The sequence below is a fragment of the Chiloscyllium punctatum genome, chromosome 3 (genome assembly GCF_047496795.1).
Source record: "Chiloscyllium punctatum isolate Juve2018m chromosome 3, sChiPun1.3, whole genome shotgun sequence".
Lineage (NCBI taxonomy): Eukaryota > Metazoa > Chordata > Chondrichthyes > Orectolobiformes > Hemiscylliidae > Chiloscyllium > Chiloscyllium punctatum.
Window position 1 is genome coordinate 57075639 of NC_092741.1, and position 20700 is coordinate 57096338.

Sequence of the window (20700 nt, forward strand, 5' to 3'; positions counted from 1 at the left end):
TGGAGGTTCTGATGCAGCAATGATTGACATGGAGTCCTGAGCAAGTAATCCCAGCTGTACCCCTGCCCTGACATTTCCAAGGCAGAGTTTACACCAACTTTTTGACCATGAGATGAGGGTCACAAAGGGAAGGTTTCAGAAGCACTGGTTTACAGGAAGCATTTCAAAGTTTGGATCAAGTTAGATGAAGGCATGAGAAGCAAAGGCAAAGGACAGAGGATGAAGGGAAAGCTATGGTCAAAAGAATGGATTTTATGTATTAACGTAGAGTGCTGGAGGAGATTACAGTGGAAGGGGAAAGCTGAGGCGTTTGCAGCATTTTAAATGAAGCTAAGGATTTTGTTATGGATGCACTGATGGATAGGGAATTAATGTTGGAGATGATGAAACTTAGTGTCATTTCAGAAGAACTTTAAATATTCAGACATTTGCAGAATATGAGGGACTGATAAGGAAAATATATTAGATCACCCAAACCCAGAAGTGATGAAAGAACAGTGGAAGGATTTGAGCACCAAAGTTGTTGAGGTAGAATTTGAGATCAGTCAATATTTGAAGTGAGCAGCTTTGCCCAATAAGATCCTCCGATCCTGGCTGAGTTTAGCTTTGAAGTTTAACTTGGAGTCATATAGGACACTAAGGTTGTGCCCTGCTGTGTCCAGCTGAAGCAAACATGCCAGGATCAGGATGAGATAAAGTGTGGAGACTGAATTCGAGCAAATTCTTACCTACATGTGACTTTGGTGCCTAATCAAATGTCCAATGACTCATCTCAGTCTGAATCCTGAGGTCAGGGCTAGTTGGAAAAATATGCTGGATGTCATCAATCATCAAGGAGCAACATGTGGATGACAAGGAGTGTTCCAAGTATGGAGTCTTAAAGTACTCACTGGTCCACCATGAGCAAGTAGGAAGGATGATCCTTAACTGAGAGAAACCACTCACTGAGAATACTGGACAGTTAGTGAGAACTACAAAGCTGTAATCTTATTCAAATATTGCTTTCAGGTTGTGATTTGACAAGCTAGGACTGATGTTTTTTAGGTGGCACACTTTTCAAAGCATTGACGGGGAACACCAATCGCCACCTATGCTTGTTGTCCAATAGTGAACAAAACTGCTTGTGCTCCGATAGTGTTAACAGGCTAAAGGTAGGATTTCCACTTGACCAGACGGCTGGCAATGCCATCATCCTAGAAGTGACGAGGAACTGAACAACGAGCAGACTCCAGATTGCAGATTTTGTTGCAGTCTCTCTCTCTCTCTCTCTCTCTCTCTGCTAATAGTATCCTCATAAAGTATTTTTACTAATGACATAATGCACCTTATTTTTCCTGTTGACTTTTCTTTACTTAGCTGCTCTGCAAAGTGTTTTTCCACAAGTGGAACTGGGTACCTTTCTTGCTCTCACAAAAAAGGACAAGGAGCGACAGTTGAATGAACTAAGTATGATTGTCACTGGCATTCGGCTGTTCAATAAGAACTGTAAGAAGGGTGGTGAAGGCATTGATGACTGTAAGTACTGTATTGTGAAAAAGATTTCAAACCATGTAGTTAGGCTTCTAGATTTGACTGTTAAAATTCTAAAGTAAATTTTCCCTAAATTCCACATTTTGAATATCAATAGGTAAACCCTGTATCCAATTTTGATGTAAAATTCCATTTGTTTGAATTCAAGGCTCCATGATCACAGTTGTCCAAGTACATGCAGTTGACCATTTATAAGGAATTTTCAGATTCTTAAGCTTATTGAGCAGCAGGGATTTGATATGATACATAAGTTTAATTAAGCAAAGAAAGTGTACAACCCGTGACATTTGAGGATGGCTCACTGATTAGATTAGATTCCCTACAGTATGGAAACAGGCCCTTCAGCCCAACCCGACCCTCTAAAGAGACATCCACTCAGACCCATTCCCGTACCCTATATTTGCCCCTGACTAATGCACCTCACACTACGGGCAATTTAGCATGGCCAATTCACCTGACCAGCACATCTTTGGACTGTGGGAGGAAACCGGAGCAAACTCGCGCAGACACAGGAAGGATGTGCAAACTACACACAGATAGTCGCCCAAGGTGGGAATCAAACTTGGGTCCCTGGTGCGGTGAGGCAGCAGTGCTAACCACTGAGCCACCATGCCGCCCACGATAGGGAGAAACTTGAAGTTGACACAGAATGTGTCAATCTCTTTCAAGTTGTGAAAGCAACTCTTTCAAGTTGTAAAGTAAAATAGCTGGGAAACACCCTCAACTACTTTTGGTTCACCTTGCAACTGAAGAAGACTGTTCCCTGACTAGGACTGCCCTCTGACTCTGAGCACTTGTTGCGATACCCTATTTCTAGGGGCTGTGTCAATCACATGTTCCACATGACATCAGATGACTGCTGTCCCCTTACCCACCTCTGTCTGACTGTTAGTTGCCATTTCTTCTAAGAACGAAACTTCCTATTTTCCCAAAACACTGCATCAATAATAGGATATGTACAGAGCTACATAGTTCCTTGATGTCATCTTAATGCAATATTGTGCCCTTGGCAATCGTGGTGATTAAAACTAATTTCTGCCGTAAAAGCATTTAAAAATCTCATGTTACATGGGAAATACTAGGAAATATTGATTTTAATGAGACCCTAAATAACAAAACTTTGTGTGTTACTGTAACACAATACCTAACATAAAGAATGATAGTTATGGTTGTTGAAGATCAATCACCTCAGGCTCACAACATCACTGCAGGGGTCCATGGCTAAACCATCTGCAACTGCTCCATGAGTAACCTTTCCTCCATCATAATGTCAGAAGTGAGGTAGCTTGCGTACCATTTGCATCTTTAAGGTAGTAAAGCAATCTGTGTGTCTGCAATTAGTTAGTCTCAGACAACAGTCAGGCCTGAGCTGATAATTGACAAGCAACATCAATGCCACACAAGCACCAGACAATTCCCTTCTGAAAACAATAGCAAACCCACTATCTCTGTTTCAGATTCAATTACATTACCACTGCTGAATCTCCTAACACCAGCATCCTAGGAGTAACTATTGACCAGAAACTGACCTGGACCAGCTGTATAGATACTGTATAGGCCAAAAGTTGGGAGTTTGGCAGTAAGTAACTCAACTCCTGTATCTCCAAAGCCAGAGCGAGATCTACACGACACAAACCAGATGTGCAGGGCTCCCCAGCTTTCAGGAGGGAGTACTTATGGAGGTGCCTGCTCCTTATTGTTGTTTGAATTGTCTACCATTACACATAACTGAGTGAGATCAGATAGTGAAGCATTAATCTGATCTGTTGGTTGCGGTAAAATGCATCTATTTTAACTTGATCCTTCTGTATTTCGGTGAACTTGTGTTATGATCCTAGCTGATGATAATATTGGACAAGTCAGCTCCAAGAGCAAAATCTGGTTTGATAGACACAAGAGCTGCAAATATTCTTTTAATAAAAGAACAAAGAGACACGATGGCCAAGTGGTGTTATCACTAGACTATTAATCCAGAGACCCAGGTAATGTTCTGGTACATCTGGTTTCAATCCCACTATGGCAGTTGGTGGCATTTTGAATTCAATTTAAACAAAATTCTGAAGTAAATAGGCTAATGATGACATGAAACCATTGTTGGTGGTTTGGGAAAACCCAACTGATTCCCTAATATCCTTTGGGGAAGGAAACTACATCCTTACTTTGTCAGGCCTACACGTAACTCCCAAGTTTACAGTAATGTGGCTGACTCTAAACTGTCCTCTGAGTAATAAATGCTGGTCTGACCAACAATGCACATATCCTGTGAATGAATTAATTTTTAAAAAATCAATAAGTATATAAAGTCAATTCCACTTGAGATGGTTTGGAAAGCTGTTATCATAATGAGCAAAAGATTCAACCCTCTATCCCCAACAATGTTCTTTATGGATACTCAACCTCCTCAAACCCAAGTTCACTACTCTAAAATTTCTGACTCAACTGACAAAGTCGCAAACAGCGTGCTTTCAATGAATTTCTGCACGTTCGCCAGCTATGATTTTCTTTATAATCATTTCCTTCCCAAGATACACACAGATGTTTCCTCACTAACTCTAAGAAAATCTCAGGTCTTGTCCCCCTACTTTGAATACTGTTAGGTTAAACAACTTACCCGGTTGATGTGGATCTTTCATTCTGAACTGGACCCGGTTCTGCTTCTGCCCTCTCCATCTGTCTCCCACTGGGTTGTAAAATCTCAGCTCAGTAAACACTTCAACCATCATCAAACAGCTTGTCTGGTCATTTAGCTTAAGTCACATGGTAGTTTGGAAATTGCTGTTTAACCCGCAATTTAAAAGGTACTTCCCGATTCTCTTTGAAAAAAATGTCATCCTCATAAAACTGAAAACCCATTAACCTCTCCTTTAGAATCAAGTTCTGAGGTCAGAGTTTATTATAAACTGTAAACCCGCCATGGCTGCAACTTATTTCCAAATTATTCATCTCTTGCTAACTCTCACTGCGGTTATCTTAAGTTACTTCTCTGTAATTGAAATACATTTGCAAACACAGTGCCTGCCATTCTAAATGAAGCTGTGCCAGCAACCAAACAAAATGTTGAGTCTGAGCTTCAAGCCACGCAGCAGCTTATCTACCACTATACAGCTATTATCGAGAGGCTGGAGAAAAGCAGAGCACAGTGGTATGAAGAAAATGGGTTACATGATAAACTGAAGGAGGCTTTATACAATGTGAGGCAACATGAGGTCTTTCTACGTATTATTGTGGTAGGTTATTATTCTAAGTGTTATTATACATTTATTACCATTGTAATGGAAGAAATATATATTTATTTGTTTAATTTTAAATGGAAATTTGTGTAAAGTTTTTTTTCTCTATTTTTGTCTTCACCACTCACTGCCCCCCAACTTCTTTTGCCTTTATCCCTGCATCCCTTTTCCTGTGTAAAGTGGTGTTATAGAAATGTGCCTTTTGGAAAGAAATGTTTATGCTGGAAATTCTGGGTTGGCCACTGGCAAGAGTCATAGAGTCATAGAGATGTATAGCATGGAGACAGACCTTTTGGTCCAACCCGTCCATGCTGACCAGATATCCCAACCCAATCTAGTCCCACCTGCCAGCACCCGGCCCATATCCTTCCAAACCCTTCCTTTTCATATACCTATCCAAATGCCTCTTAAATGTTGCAATTGTACCAGCCTCCATCACATCCTCTGGCAGCTCATTCCATACACGTACCACCCTCTGCGTGAAAACGTTGTCCCTGAGGTCTCTTTCATATCTTTCCCCTCTCACCCTAAACCTATGCCCTCTAGTTCTAGACTCCCCGACCCCAGGGAAACGACTTTGTCTATTTATCCTATCCATGACCCTCATAATTTTGTAAACCTCTATAAGGTCACCCATCAGCATCCGATGCTCCAGGCAAAACAGCCCCAGCCTGTTCAGCCTCTCCCTTTAGCTCAGATCCTTCAACCCTGACAATATTCTTGTAAATCTTTTCTGAACCCTTTCAAGTTTCACAACATCTTTCCGATAGGAAGGAGACCAGAATTGCATGCAATATTCCAACAATGGTCTAACCAATGTCCTGTACAGCCAGAACATGACCTCCCAACTCCTGTACTCAATACTCTGACCAATAAAGGAAAGTATACCAAATGCCTTCTTCACTATCCTATCTACCTGTGACTCCACTTTCAAGGAGCTATGAACCTGCATTCCAAGGTCTCTTTGTTCAGCAATGCTCCCTGGGACCTTACCATTAAGTGTATAAGTCCTGCTAAGATTTGCTTTCCCAAAATGCAGCGCCCTGCATTTATCTGATTTAAACTCCATCTGCCACTTCTCAGCCCATTGGCCCATCTGGTCCAGATCCTGTTGTAATCTGAGGTAACCCTCTTCATTGTCCACTACACCTCCAATTTTGGTGTCGTCTGCAAACTTACTAACTGTACCTCTTATGCTCGTATCCAAATCATTTATATAAATGACAAAAAGTAGATGGCCCAGCACCGATCCTTGTGGCAGTCCACTGGTCACAGGCCTCTAGTCTGGAAAACAACCCTCCACCACTACCCTCTGTCTTCTACCTTTGAGCCAGTTCTGTATCCAAATGGCTAGTTCTCCATATATTCCATGAGATCTAACCTTGCTAATCAGTCTCCCATGGGAAACCTTGTCGAACGCCTTACTGAAGTCCATATAGATCACATCTACTGCTCTGCCCTCATCAATCTTCTTTGTTACTTCTTCAAAAAACTCAATCAAGTTTGTGCGACATGATTTCCAATGCACAAAGCCATGTTGACTATCCCGAATCAGTCCTTGCCTTTCCAAATACATGTACATCCTGTCCCTCAGGATTCCCTCTAACAGCTTGCCCACCACCGAGGTCAGGCTCACCGGCCTATAGTTCCCTGGCTCGTCTTTACTGCCCTTCTTAAACAGTGGCACCACATTTGGCAACCTTCAGTCTTCCGGCACCTCACCTGAGATACAAATATCTCAGCAAGAGGCCCAGCAATCACTTCTCTAGCTTCCCACAGAGTTCTCGGGTACACCTGATCAGGTCCTGGGGATTTATCCACCTTTAACCGTTTCAAGACATCCAGCACTTCCACCTCTGCAATCTGGACATTTTGCAAGATGTCACCATCTATTTCCCTACAGTCTATATCTTCCATATCCTTTTCCACAGTAAATACTGATGCAAAATATTCATTTAGTATCTCCCCCATTTTCTGTGGCTCCACACAAAGGCCACCTTGCTGATCTTTGAGGGGCACAATTCTCTCCCTCGTTACTCTTTTGTCCTTAATATATTTGTAGAAACCCTTTGGATTCTCCTTGATTCTATTTGCCAAAGCTATCTCATGTCCCCATTTTGCCCTCCTGATTTCCCTCTTAAGTATACTCATACTTTCTTTATACTCTTCTAAGGATTCATTCGATCTCTCCTGCCTATACCTGACATATGCTTCCTTCTTTTTCTCGACCAAACCCTCAATTTCTTTAGTCATCCAGCATTCCCTATACCTACCAGCCTTCCCTTTCACCCTGACAGGAATATACTTTCTCTGGATTCTTGTTATCTCATTTCTGAAGGCTTCCCATTTTCCAGCCGTCCCTTTACCTGCGAACATCTGCCTACAGTCAGCTTTCGAAAGTTCTTACCTAATACCGTCAAAATTGGCCTTTCTCCAATTTAGAAATTCAACTTTTAGATCTGGTTTATCCTTTTCCATCACTATTTTAAAACGAATAGAATTATGGTTGCTGGCCCCAAAGTGCTCGCCCACTGACACCTCAGTCACCTGCCCTGCCTTACTTCCCAAAAGTAGGTCAGGTTTTGCACCTTCTCTTGTAGGTACATCCACATACTGAATCAGAAAATTGTCTTGTACATACTTAACAAATTCCTCTCCATCCTAACCTTTAACACTATGGTAGTCCCAGTCGATGTTTGGAAAGTTAAAATCCTCTACCATAACTACCCTATTATTCTTACAGATAGCTGAGATCTCCTTACAAGTTTGTTTCTCAGTGTCCCTCTGACTATTAGGGGGTCTATAATACAATCCCAATAAGGTGATCATCCCTTTCTTATTTCTCACTTCCACCAAATAACTTCCCTGGATGTATTTCCTGGAATATCCTCCCTCAGCACAGCTGTAATGCTATCCCTTATCAAAAATGCCACTCCCCCTCCTCTCTTGCCTCCCTTTCTATCCTTCCTGTAGCATTTGTATCCTGGAACATTAAGCTGCCAGTCCTGCCCATCCCTGAGCCATGTTTCTGTAATTGCTATGATATCCCAGTCCCATGTTCCTAACCATGCCCTGAGTTCATCTGCCTTCCCAGTTAGGCCCCTTGCATTGAAATAATGCAGTTTAATTTATTAGTCCTACCTTGTCCCTGCCTGCCCTGACTGTTTGACTCACTTCTGTTCTCAGCTGTACCCGTCTCAGATCGATCTCTTTCCTCAATCTCCCTGGGTCCCACCCACACCCCCCCCCCCCCCCCCCCACCTTACTAGTTTAAATCCTCCCAAGCAGTTCCCAGATGCACTCCGATGTCCAGCGATACACGAATTCAAAAAGCAAAGACAGTAACTGTGCAGGTTCTGCCTTTCTCTCTCTCTCTCTTTCTCTCTTTCTCTCTCTCCTGCACTGTCCTCACCATGTGCTTCCTTTGTCTGCTCTTCTCCCTTTTAAACTGCTGTTGGTTTGACTTTTTTTTTCCAAAGAAGAGCTCTTACCAATGGCTGGAATTTAGGGCAGAATTAAATTTGCTTACTCCACTCGACTTCTTGAGGTTGATGATTTCTAGTGGGAATGGAGGGGGTAGTTCATCTTCCCACCCCCCCAGTTCAAGAGACACCCAGGAATTATTACAGAATATATTACGGGGAACAAAGAAATGGCAGAAGATTTGAATTGGTACTTCAGATCTGTGTTAACTGGGGAAGACACAAGCAATCTTCCTGAGGTAACAGTGGCTGAAGGACCTGAACTGAAGGGAATTTATATTTGCCAGGAATTGGTGTTGGAGAGACTGTTAGGTCTGAAGGTTGATAAGTCCCCAGGGTCTGATGGTCGACATCCCAGGGTACTGAAGGAGGTGGCTCGAGAAATCGTGGATGCGTTGGTGATTATTTTCCAGAGTTCGATAGATTCAGGATCAGTTCCTACAGATTGGAGGATGGCTAATGTTGTATCACTTTTTAAGAAAGGTGGAAGAGAGAAAGCAGGAAATTATAGACCAGTTAGTCTGACCTCAGTGGTGGGAAAGATGCTGGAGTCTATTATAAAGGATGAAATTACGACACATCTGGATAGTAGTAACAGGATAGGTCAGAGTCAGCATGGATTTATGAAGGGGAAATCATGCTTGACTAATCTTCTGGAATTTTTTGAGGATGTAACTCTGAAGATGGACAAGGGAGATCCAGTGGATGTAGTGTACCTGGACTTTCAGAAAGCCTTTGATAAAGTTCCACATAGGAGGTTAGTGAGCAAAATTAGGGCGCATGGTATTGGGGGTAAAGTACTGACTTGGATTGAAAATTGGTTGGCTGATAAGAAACAAAGAGTAGTGATAAACGGCTCAATTTCGGAATGGCAGGCAGTGACCAGTGGGGTACTGCAGGGATCAGTGCTGGGACCGCAGCTTTTTACAATGTATGTTAATGATATAGAAGATGGTATAAATAGTAATATTAGCAAATTTGCTGATGATGCAAAACTGGGTGTCAGGGTGAAATGTGAGGAGGTTGTTAGGAGATTACAGGGTGACCTGGACAGGTTAGGTGAGTGGACAGAAGCATGGCAGATGCAGTTTAATGTGGATAAATGTATGGTTAACCACTTTGGTGGCAAGAACAGGAAGGCAGATTACTACCTAAATGGAGTCAAGTTAGGTAAATGGGCAGTACAAAGAGATCTGGGTGTTCTTGTACACCAGTCAATGAAGGCAAGCATGCAGGTACAGCAGGTAGTGAAGAAGCTAATAGCATGCTGGCCTTCATAACAAGAGGGATTGAGTATAGAAGCAAAGAGGTTCTTCAGCAGCTGTAGAGGTCCCTGGTGAGACCGCACCTGGAATATTGTGTGTAGTTCTGGTCTCCAAATTTGAGGAAAGACATTCTGGCTATTGAGGGAGTATAGCGTAGGTTCACGAGGTCAATTCCTGGAATAGCGGGACGATCTTATGTTGAAAGACTGGAGCGACTGGGCTTGTATACCCTTGAGTTTAGAAGACTGAGAGGGGATCTGATTGAGATGTATAAGATTATTAAAGGATTGGACACTCTGGAGGCAGGAAACATGTTTCCGCTGTTGGGTGAGTCCTGAACCAGAGGACACAGCTTAAAAATAAGGGGCAGGCCATTTAGGACAGAGATGAGGAGAAAATTCTTCACCCAGAGAGTGGTGGCTGTGTGGAATGCTCTGCCCCAGAAGGCAGTGGAGGCCCAGTCTCTGGATTTGTTTAAGAAAGAGTTGGATAGAGCTCTCAAGGATAGTGGAATCAAGGGTTATGGGGATAAGGCAGTAACAGGATACTGATTGAAGATGATAAACCATGATTATAATGAATGGTGGTGCAGGCTCGAAGGGCAGAATGGCCTACTCCTGCACCTATTGTCTATTGTATTGCTTTCATTCCACCTGTATAGGCTTCAACAGCATTCTCAAAGTCTTTCGAAAGGCAGCATGCCTTCACAGTCTCCCTTTGGAGTTGAATCTCTCTCTGAAGTATCTTTTCTTGAACCTGGAAAAATGTTGGGATCTCCCAGGAGAAACCCAGAATCTATAATGAACTACCTTTGAAGAGGCGGGTGGATTTCCACTCTGGCACTATTGAGATTCTCTAAAGGAAATGAAGATGATAATGTAGAACTTAAACCAAAATTAAGATAAATTGTAAAACGTATGTAATTGCTCTGTTATGCCATTCCCACCTTTTCTAGCTTTCTCCTTGTCTCTAAGCAAAAGAAATTGTCAATTTTGCTGATTGTCCTGTATTCAGCGTCTTTCCTTTCATGTCCAATTAAGTCAGTGGGGAAATGTTGATTTTTTTTTCTCTCCTCAATGAGAGACATTTGATTCTTTTTACTTCTGCCTTCTTAATAAATGTCGCCACCCACCCTCGGGCAGAGATCTTCATATACTTTCCCCCAAATGGCAAAAGGCTTTTTATAGATCATAGATCAGTGAGTCATACAGTACCAAAAAGATCTTTCGATCCATTGAGTCTGAACCAAAAAACTACCTGGACTAGTTCCACTTTCCAGCACATGGCCCATAGTCTTGAATGTCAAGTACTAATCCAAATATTTCTAAAAGATTATGAAGTTTTCTACCTCAACATCCATCCAAAGCAATGCATTCCAAACAACCCGGCTCCCAACCCAAGTTTGGGTGAAAAGCGTTTTCCTTATTGTCCTTAACTCCCCTCTGAAACTCCTGCCTTTCCAATTAAAATTATGCTTCCTTGTTCATGACCCTTCAGTCCTTTTATTCCCTTGTCCATACATTTCATAACCTTCTACACCTCAATCAGCTCCCCCCACCAACCTTCTCTGCTTCAAAGAAAATAGCCTGAACTCATCCTATCTCTCTTCACTGTTGAAATGCTCCATCCCAAGCAGCATCCCAGTGAATTTCCTCTGCACGCCCTCCAGCCTTTAGTGTGTGACCAGAACCACAGCCATTACTCCAGCTGTGACCTAACTAGACTTCTACACAGCTCCAACATGACCTCCATTCCCACATAATCTATGCCACAACTGTCCCTTCTTAGCTGTTTTATTAACCTGTCCTGCCACCTTCCAAGATCTAAGGTAAAAACAATGACTGCAGATGCTGAAAACCAAATACTGGATTAGTGGTGCTGGAAGAGCACAGCAGTTCAGGCAGCATCCAACGAGCAGCGAAATCGACGTTTCGGGCAAAAGCCCTTCATCAGGAATGAGCCTGAAGCGTGGAGAGATAAGCTAGAGGAGGGTGGGGGTGGGGAGAAAGTAGCATAGAGTACAATGGGTGAGTGGGGGAGGAGATGAAGGTGATAGGTCAAGGAGGAGAGGGTGGAGTGGATAGGTGGAAAAGAAGATAGGCAGGTCGGACAAGTCAAGGAGACAGTTACTGAGCTGGAAGTTTGAAACTAGGATGAGGTGGAGGAAGGGGAAATGAGGAAGCTGTTGAAGTCCACATTGATGCCCTGGGGTTGAAGTGTTCCGAGGCGGAAGATGAGGCATTCTTCCTCCAGGCGTCTGGTGGTGAGGGAGCGGCGGTGAAGGAGGCCCAGGACCTCCATGTCCTCAGCAGAGTGGGAGGGGGAGTTGAAATGTTGGGCCACAGGGCGGTTTGGTTGATTGGTGCGGGTGTCTCGGAGATGTTCCCTAAAGCGCTCTGCTAGGAGGCGCCCAGTCTCCCCAATGTAGAGACCACATCGGGAGCAACGGATACAATAAATGATATTGGTGGATGTGCAGGTGAAACTTTGATGGATGTGGAAGGCTCCTTTAGGGCCTTGGATGGAGGTGAGGGAGGAGGTGTGGGCACAGGTTTTACAGTTCCTGCGGTGGCAGGGGAAAGTGCCAGAATGGGAGGGTGGGTCGTAGGGGGGTGTGGACCTGACCAGGTAGTCACGGAGGGAACGGTCTTTGCGGAAGGCGGAAAGGGGTGGGGAGGGAAATATATCCCTGGTGGTGGGATCTTTTTGGAGGTGGCGGAAATGTCGGCGGATGATTTGGTTGATGCGAAGGTTTGTAGGGTGGAAGGTGAGCACCAGGGGCGTTCTGTCCTTGTTACGGTTGGAGGGGTGGGGTCTGAGGGCGGAGGTGCGGGATGAGCACGAGATGCGTTGGAGGGCATCCTTAACCACATGGGAAGGGAAATTGCGGTCTCTAAAGAAGGAGGCCATCTGGTGTGTTCTATGGTGGAACTAGTCCTCCTGGGAGCAGATACGGCGGAGGCGGAGAAATTGGGAATATGGGATGGCATTTTTGCAAGAGATAGGGTGGGAAGAGGTGTAATCCAGGTAGCTATGGGAGTCGGTGGGTTTGTAAAAAATGTCAGTGTCAAGTCGGTCGTCACTAATGGAGATGGAGAGGTCCAGGAAGGGGAGCGAGGTGTCAGAGATAGTCCAGGTAAATTTAAGGTCAGGGTGGAATGTGTTGGTGAAGTTGATGAATTGCTCAACCTCCTCGTGGGAGCACGAGGTGGCGCCAATGCAGTCATCAATGTAGCGGAGGAAGAGGTGGGGAATGGTGCAGGTGTAATTACGGAAGATCAACTGTTCTACATAGCCAACAAAGAGACAGGCATAGCTGGGGCCCATACGTGTGCCCATGGCTACACCTTTGGTCTGGAGGAAGTGGGAGGATTCAAAGGAGAAATTGTTAAGGGTGAGGACCAGTTCGGCCAAACGAATGAGAGTGTCAGTGGAAGGGTACTGTTGGGGATGTCTGGAGAGGAAAAAACGGAGGGCTTGGAGGCCCTGGTCATGGCGAATGGAGGTGTAGAGGGATTGGATATTCATGGTGAAGATAAGGCGTTGGGGGCCGGGGAAACGGAAGTCTTGGAGGAGGTGGAGGGCGTGGGTGGTTTCTCGAACGTATGTGGGGAGTTCCTGGACTGGGGGCGGTAGGACAGTGTCCAAGATCTGTTAACTAGCACCCAAGATCCCTCTGTTCCTTTAGGCTTCCTAGAGTCCTGCCATCCATTGAGTATTCCCTTGTCTCATTCCTCCGTCCAAGGTGCATCAGGGTTAAATTCCATCTGACTAATCCATCTATATCCTCCCATAACCTAACACCTTCCTCCTTGCTGCCATCCAGCCAATCTTTGTGTCATCCCAAACTTACTTATCTACAATGGACCCAGCACTGATCCCTATTGTATGGCACTGCGCAGAGGGCTCAGTCACAGAAACAGCTTTTATCACCACCCTCTATGTCCTAATACTATCCTAGTTCTGGATCCATCTAGCCAAGTTATCCTGGATCCCATGAGCTTTTACCTTCCTTACCTTCCCCATGTGGAACCTTGTCAACGGCCTTTCCCATAGAAGCTTTGAGGGATTCTCAAAAGAAACAGAGTCTCAGGAATATCTTGGCAGAAAGAGCTCAGTTTGTGGCATTTCTCTACTGCCTCTTGGTAATGATCACCCCAGCTTTAGTCCCTCAGCATATAATTCTGGATCTTGAAATATGGCAGCCTGCAACACTTGATCAAGAACAGTTCCTTGCACTGGAAGACAGACCATCTTTCAATGAGTTGATGGTCCTTGAGGTGCAATTGATGTTTGTCTTAATGTGATTCCAAGGCAACAACCTGTTGAGCACAGAGTACTGGATCACGGAGCTTCTCGAAATGAACCTCAACTAAAAGCACTGCATCGCTCTCCAAAAAAAAGTCTTAGATACGCACCCCTGGTCAGTCCACTTGACAAGACATCTACAATCATCTGTTTGATTCCAGTTACATTATGACTTTGATAAAAACCTGGCTCAAAGGTGATAATGCTTAACCCTGACTAAAACAACCCAATAACACTTTCTATCCTTTTCTGTATCCAAGCCGTCAGTGATAACTATGGCCCTTATCATCAAATCACATCATGGCTGCTACACCAATGCATTTGGCACTTTTTCCATCTTCAAACATTTAATCAGGTTCCACCCGTCACAGACATTAGACCAGTATTTGAACATTTAGAAGGAGTCTTGCGTGTAGTCGGGGATAAGTGGGCAGATCAACTGTTTACATGTCCAGCTTTCTCTAAGTAAGCACAGCAATAATTTTGCTCTTTTCATAAAGCTGATTTTTTTTTCATTTGAAACACTTTAATTTTTTCCTTTTCAGACTGCCTTAGCCTGCCCTTCAATACTAGCTGTCATGCTGGGTTTCGTACTCTCTGAAATACCAAGCTGGCAACAGGGGCATGTTTTGCACTGTCAGCTTTCTGAATTAATGTGGTGTAATGTCGGGTTATGAACATGGCATGAACATCAAAGCAAGCCTTTCAGCTGGACATTGTTCCCCACCCACTGCCCAAAACCTAATATCTCCCCCTTCCCTTTCATATATCCAAAGATTTTGCTGGTTTGGTGTATGATTAGAAGTACCATACAATCGTATAGACCCTTCTGACTTTTAATAATTTTATGTGGTGCTTGTTTCCTCCACAGACTGAAATTGTCACATGCGCTAAACAGGTAGAAATGCTGGAGCGTCAGTTAGAGAGACAAATATTGGAGCTGAATGATATAGTCAAATCAAAGGCAGCTGTACCCACCGCCCAAGTCTATGTGAGTGTTTATGAAATTTGTTATGAAATTTGTTTCTCCCATTTTTAAACTTGTGGAACAAAGGAAGAAAAGAATGATGTGAAAAAGAGAATGATAGTTTGTTATCATAAATTTTTCACTCCTGGCCATGGTACAGAATGGTGAGAGAGACAGGAAAATGTTAATAGAATTAGCATCAGATGTTATTGCCACATGTACTCAAGTACAGAAACACAGGAGTGCAGTGAGAAGTTTACAAAGTTGACATTTTCTGGCCACATCTTAAAATTCAAAGCCAGAATTTCTAAAAATAAAGCAGGGGAAGAAATAAAAGAAACAGAGCCAAAAGAAAAGGAAAACGTCTAGACCTCAAAGTCTTATCTCACTGGGCCTAGCACTGGCCTGGGGTCTCAGTGAGCCCCCTCCTGAGGCATGCTCCATCCAATCCCCTTTGCTGCCTCCACTGCTGCCACCAATCGCCATGAGGAGCCACATGTGTTACCGCCACAGCCTCACATGCTCAGAAAGTCAGGCCCCTCCCGTCGATGCCCCTGACAAAGAGTGGAAAAGGCCTCACCCTTTCCTTATCATATACACCATTAAAAATGGCAAAGCTGGGTGGAAGGAGGATTGTTACCTTGCCAATGTTCTTAGAAATCCAGCATGCCCATATGTGACAAATTGGGAAGATGCCAATGGCACCAAATAAGCTTTAATTTAGAAATGATCACATCAGCACATTCTACACCGACACTCACTTTGGCATCAGGCCAAGACCCCTGATTGACTTCTTTTTGGTTATTTCCAGCCCAATGTATTCTACTTTACAAATCAAGATAAACCAGTAATGCCTCCACCACTAAAGTAGCAGAAAGAGGATTATTATAAAGCAGATGAAGCTTTTAACAATAGCACTAACACCAATGATTTATTATTGTCACATGCACCAAAATACAGTGGAAAAGTATTGTTCTGGGTGCTATCCAGGCAAATTCTACACATTCCAGGCAAATTATATACATTTAAAACATAATCTATAAGATTGCAAAATCCTTCGAATCTATACTAAACCTATTGTAAATTTTGTTTTACCTGTGTTACAGCCTCATTTTATTGCTCTCTCCAACCTGTGGACTGCTTTCCAAGATGAGTTGGTACTTCTCAGTGTTTTCAGCAACTTAGTAACCAACTTGGATCCATACTTGGCAACTCACTCACAGCTGTTTCCAGATGGGGTCATTGGACCCTTACTGGAAGGAGTGGTTGTGAAAACGGATGAGCAGAGGTTAAGTGAAGTATCAGGTATGCCCAGCAGGGACAGAAGTTTGAAACAAAATTACACATTTGAAACACTGGTGAGATGCTTTGGTTTTCAGAAAGGCACAGTTGGAATTTGAGCACGGTGTAGATTTTTGGTTACAATTTAAACCCAAATCCCACAATTAGTATTTTTATGGGTGAGGTAACTCAGCAAACTTTACTCGTTATGAAGGAAGCGTAGAACTATATGGAGCTAATACAGAAGATCACAAACTACTATTACTGAAATTAGAACGTAGGTAGTAAAGATTATACAGAGTGTGTGTATATTATAAATTCACAATGAATAGTGTATAAATGGGGGGTAGTGAGATATATCCTCACACATTCAGTCAATAGTGTTGAGGTCATAAAAGTCTAAAACATTATATTGTTAACTCTAATATAAATCCAAATGTAATTGTTTCTCTTTTAAACACTGACTCCCAAAACAAGTTCAATGTGGAACACAATAGCTATTTCTCCCCCCCCCCCCGCCCTCCCATTGTGCAGTAACATTACATGCAACATTACAAATTAGACAAAAGGTATCCCAAATCAATTCGAAAGGATGAGGATGAGGGTAGAGGTTGGGGAGTGAGGAGAGTGATAGTAAGTAGAGAGAAGATTGAGGTTGTACATCTATCAGCCTATAAGATTAATTTTTATTTTAATGTTGTACAAGTGTATACTGCTATTAGGGAGCCTCGCTAGTCAGCTGCATTTATCATTAGATTAGATTAGATTCGCTACAGTGTGGAAACAGGCCCTTTGGCCCAACCAGTCCACACCGACCCTCGGAAGAGTAACCGACCCAGACCCATTTCCCTCTGACTAATGCACCTAATACTATGGGGCAATTTAGCATAACCAATTCACCTAACCCGCACATCTTTGGACTGTGGGAGGAAACCGGAGCACCCAGACGAAACCCACGCAGACACGGGGAGAATGTGCAAACTCCACACAGACAATCACCCAAGGCTGGAATAGACCCTGGAACCTTGGTACTGTGAGACAGCAGTGCTAACCACTGAGCCACCGTGCCCATAACACCATCAGGGCATTATGGATGGATAAATCCAGGAACGCACATTCACAACTTTTGGCAGTACTCCCCACTGGATTAACAATTTTGAAAAACTGTTCCTAAGGAGTTAATACACAGAATTCTGTAGAGGTGGTACTAAATACAGAACTTGCTGTCATCTCCCAAATGTGAACACACCAAGATCTACTTGATGTGTGAGGCATTCTAGGTGCTGGTATCAAACACATTCCTTTCCCTCAAGTGTTAAGCTCCAGTCTTTGCTGAATTAGCTAATCCAAGTGTGAAACTGTAGAAGGGATGCTGTAATGAGCTCATTCTGATTGTTAATTCACTCACATTTCCAAGAAAATACTTGCATGTGAATATTGGTGATGCCTAATTAAGGCTTTGTTCTGAAAATCCTGTCACAATCAATTAGGCTGCCAACTCTCATTCTCTGGGGTCACATCTGAAGAAAGGCCATTTAGGTACCAGAAAATACCAGGTATCTTTGGAATTGTATCTTGTCAATTGGTGGAGATAATTAGTGTGAAAATTATAAACATTAAAAAATACTTGGCTTTCTTCAATTCTCTGTCCCACCCTCATGCCTGCACCTTTCATTATGTGCCAGCTCACAGTTAACAGTAACTTTATTTTCCCTTTGGTTTTAATCATGTCCAATCTCATAATTATCACAAAAAAAGTGCTTCCCTTAAATAATTTGTTTTCCAGCCAAGTTTAACAATCAAGTTTAATCCTTAGTAGGTATCATGCCCAATTTAGCAACCATGTAATTGTTAACATGACCAATATAAAAATTAACTGTCACAGTTTACAAATATTATCCTTCATCAGTCTGAAAATGATAATTACTCGCAACTAATTCACGGAGGAATATATTTATCAAACTCCCCTGCCTAGTAATGATCATGCCCAATTTAAAAAAAACAGATTCAATTTGATTCCCTTTCTTCAATGACTGTCATACATAATTTGATCATCAGATTTTATTCTTTCTGCATTCAGGATGCGTAAGTTTCATCAATTTTAAATTTAAATACTAGATGTCTTAAATTTGCCAATTAACAATAATTTTAATTCTGTGCCAGCATCTAGTGTCCTGAGCTTCCCCTCTCAGGCCTTAATGGGGAGATCTCTGCCTTCTAATGCTCCAGGTTTTGTATTCAGTATTCTCAGAGGATGAGAAACAAATCCAATATCAATCCCACTTCAACTGGTGTCCCTCTCCAGAAAACACCTATACAACTGTTGGACATCTTGGCCCTTTGTGGTAATCTCTTTCTCAGCTGCTCCACGCCCCTGTCAATGTCCTGGTCTGCCCAGGAGCAACACCAGGGGAGGTACAGTGGGAGATCAACCAAAAATGTTGTCATCAGGTTTTATTTTACCTGCATCCAGGAGCATTATATTGCTCAGGCACAGTGAATTAGAGACATGGATAATGATAGAGGAGGAAGCAATGGCCCAGTGGTTAGGCATTAATCCAGTCACCCAGATAATGCTCAGGGGGCCTGGGTTTGAATCCCACCATGGCATATGGTGGAATCTGAATTCAATAAAAAATGGGAATCATAGTCTAATGATGACCGATAAACCATTGTTGATTATCAGGTTCACTAATGTCTTTTAAGGAAGGAGTCTGGTCTACTTGTCACACCAGACCCACAGTAGAGTGGTTGACCCTTAACAATAAATAGATAATAAGTGCTACTTTGGCCAGTGATACCCATGTCCTGTGAATGAACAATAGTAGTGTCCTGATATTTCTGTGCAGTCATTATTTATTGAATGGAAAATTGAGTCAGGCTCCCTGATCAGATGTACAGTCCTTTCTATCTGATTCTTCTTTGCTCAGGCAACCGTATATGTTCAGGAGTAATAAGAGATTGTATTGATGTAATTGAGGTGATTATTAAATTGTGTATCTCTGGTGATGAGCAAAAGTACCAATTGTTCCTTGAATTGTTTGGTACTCAGGGCAAAGAATTAACCCATCAGACTTCAAGAACCGAGAGTGGGTCTTCCCAGAAGACAGACTAGTATACTGTCAACCAACTTTACAGTATCGAGGATTCTGTGCCTACACACTTGGTGCAAGACATGGTCTCCTTCTGAGAGGTATGTAAGATTCACCAGTCATCTGTTCAGTTGAAACAATTTGCTTAATTCATGAAAAACCTTCTCCTTGGTCTGCACGTCCGAGTGTCTGACAAGGAAAGCAGATAGCCAGTGCTCAGTTCCTGCCACATGAACAGACTACTCAGTGGTGCAGAAAAGCTGGTTATTAGTAGCTCTGCTTCGATGGTAGTGGTAACCCCAACAGCTGGCATTTCACTAACTTCTGTCACATTGTTAATAGAGTCGTAGAGATGTATAGCACGGAAACAGACCCTTCAGTCCAAACCAATCTAGTCCCACCTACCAGCACCCGGCCCATATCCCCCCAAACCCTTCCTATTCATATACCCATCCAAATGCCTCTTAAATGTTGCAATTGTACCAGCCTCCACCACTTCCAGTGGCAGCCCATTCTACAAACGCACCACCTTCTGCGTGAAAAAGTTGCCCCTTAGGTCTCTTTTATATCTTTCCCCTCTCACCCTAAACCTGTGCCCTCTAGTTCTGGACTCCCCCACCCCAGGGAGAAGACTTTGTCTATTTATCCTACCCATGCTCCTCATAATTTTGTAAACCTCTATAAGGTCATCCCTCAGCCTCCGACACTCCAGAGAAAACAGCCCCAGCCTGTTCAGCCTCTCCCTACAGCTCAAATCCTTCAACCCTGGCAACATCCTTGTAAATCTTTTCTGAACCCTTTCAAGTTTCACAACATCTTTCCGATAGGAAGGAGACCAGAATTGCACGCAATATTCCGAAAGTGGCCTAACCAATGTCCTGGACAGCTGATCCCATTGTACTTCACAGGATTGTAATCAGATAAGATTTAACACCAAGCAATCTGGGGAAATATTAGCAGAGCTGACCAAACACTTGGTGAAAAGTTAAAGTTGTAATCTGTCTTATAGGAGAAAATAGAGGGCCAGAAAGTATTAGGGAGGGAATTCCACAGCATAATGCCTCAGCAAATGGGGCAAAGGAGAGCAACTGTCCATGTTGCCAGTGCTTTAGGGAAAGCCTGAACTTTATTTGGCATCGTCCCATGAAGGCATTAGAGATTGGAAACATGGCAATATAGGGATGCTAGAGGGGTGATGCTACAAAACATTTTGTCACTATGTCACTGGATGTCACCTTTAATTGTGCTGATCCTTATCTTTTTAGGCCTCCTTCGGTTTGTTCTAGCAAATAACGATCCTATCATTTAGTTAAATTAAAATGGAATGTACTTTCCACTTTGCCAAAAAAATGTGTAACTTGAGTTATCCCCCTCAGAAGATCCAATAGCCTTCTGAAAGTGTTGAAACATCATGGGCTAGATTTTGTAACGGAAATGTTGGTGAGTCTAAATTGGGCAGCAATTTCCAGCAGCTGTGCCCTATTAAACATAGAAATCGAAAGGTTGCTGTCTAATATACATTGTTTAACAGCTTTAAATTGAGGG

The 20700-nt window shown here is 43.0% G+C and overlaps 1 protein-coding gene across 2 annotated transcripts in view; it reads left to right on the forward strand.

Moving 5' to 3' along the window:
* Window positions 1-20700, forward strand: part of cfap206 (cilia and flagella associated protein 206) — a 61309-nt gene that overhangs the window by 24092 nt on the left and 16517 nt on the right. For both annotated transcript variants that reach the window (XM_072553637.1, XM_072553628.1), the window contains 5 exons: window positions 1357-1515; window positions 4543-4757; window positions 14687-14806; window positions 15889-16087; window positions 19116-19256. In XM_072553637.1, coding sequence (XP_072409738.1) covers window positions 1357-1515; window positions 4543-4757; window positions 14687-14806; window positions 15889-16087; window positions 19116-19256 — 834 coding nt within the window. The remainder of the gene's footprint in view (window positions 1-1356; window positions 1516-4542; window positions 4758-14686; window positions 14807-15888; window positions 16088-19115; window positions 19257-20700) is intronic.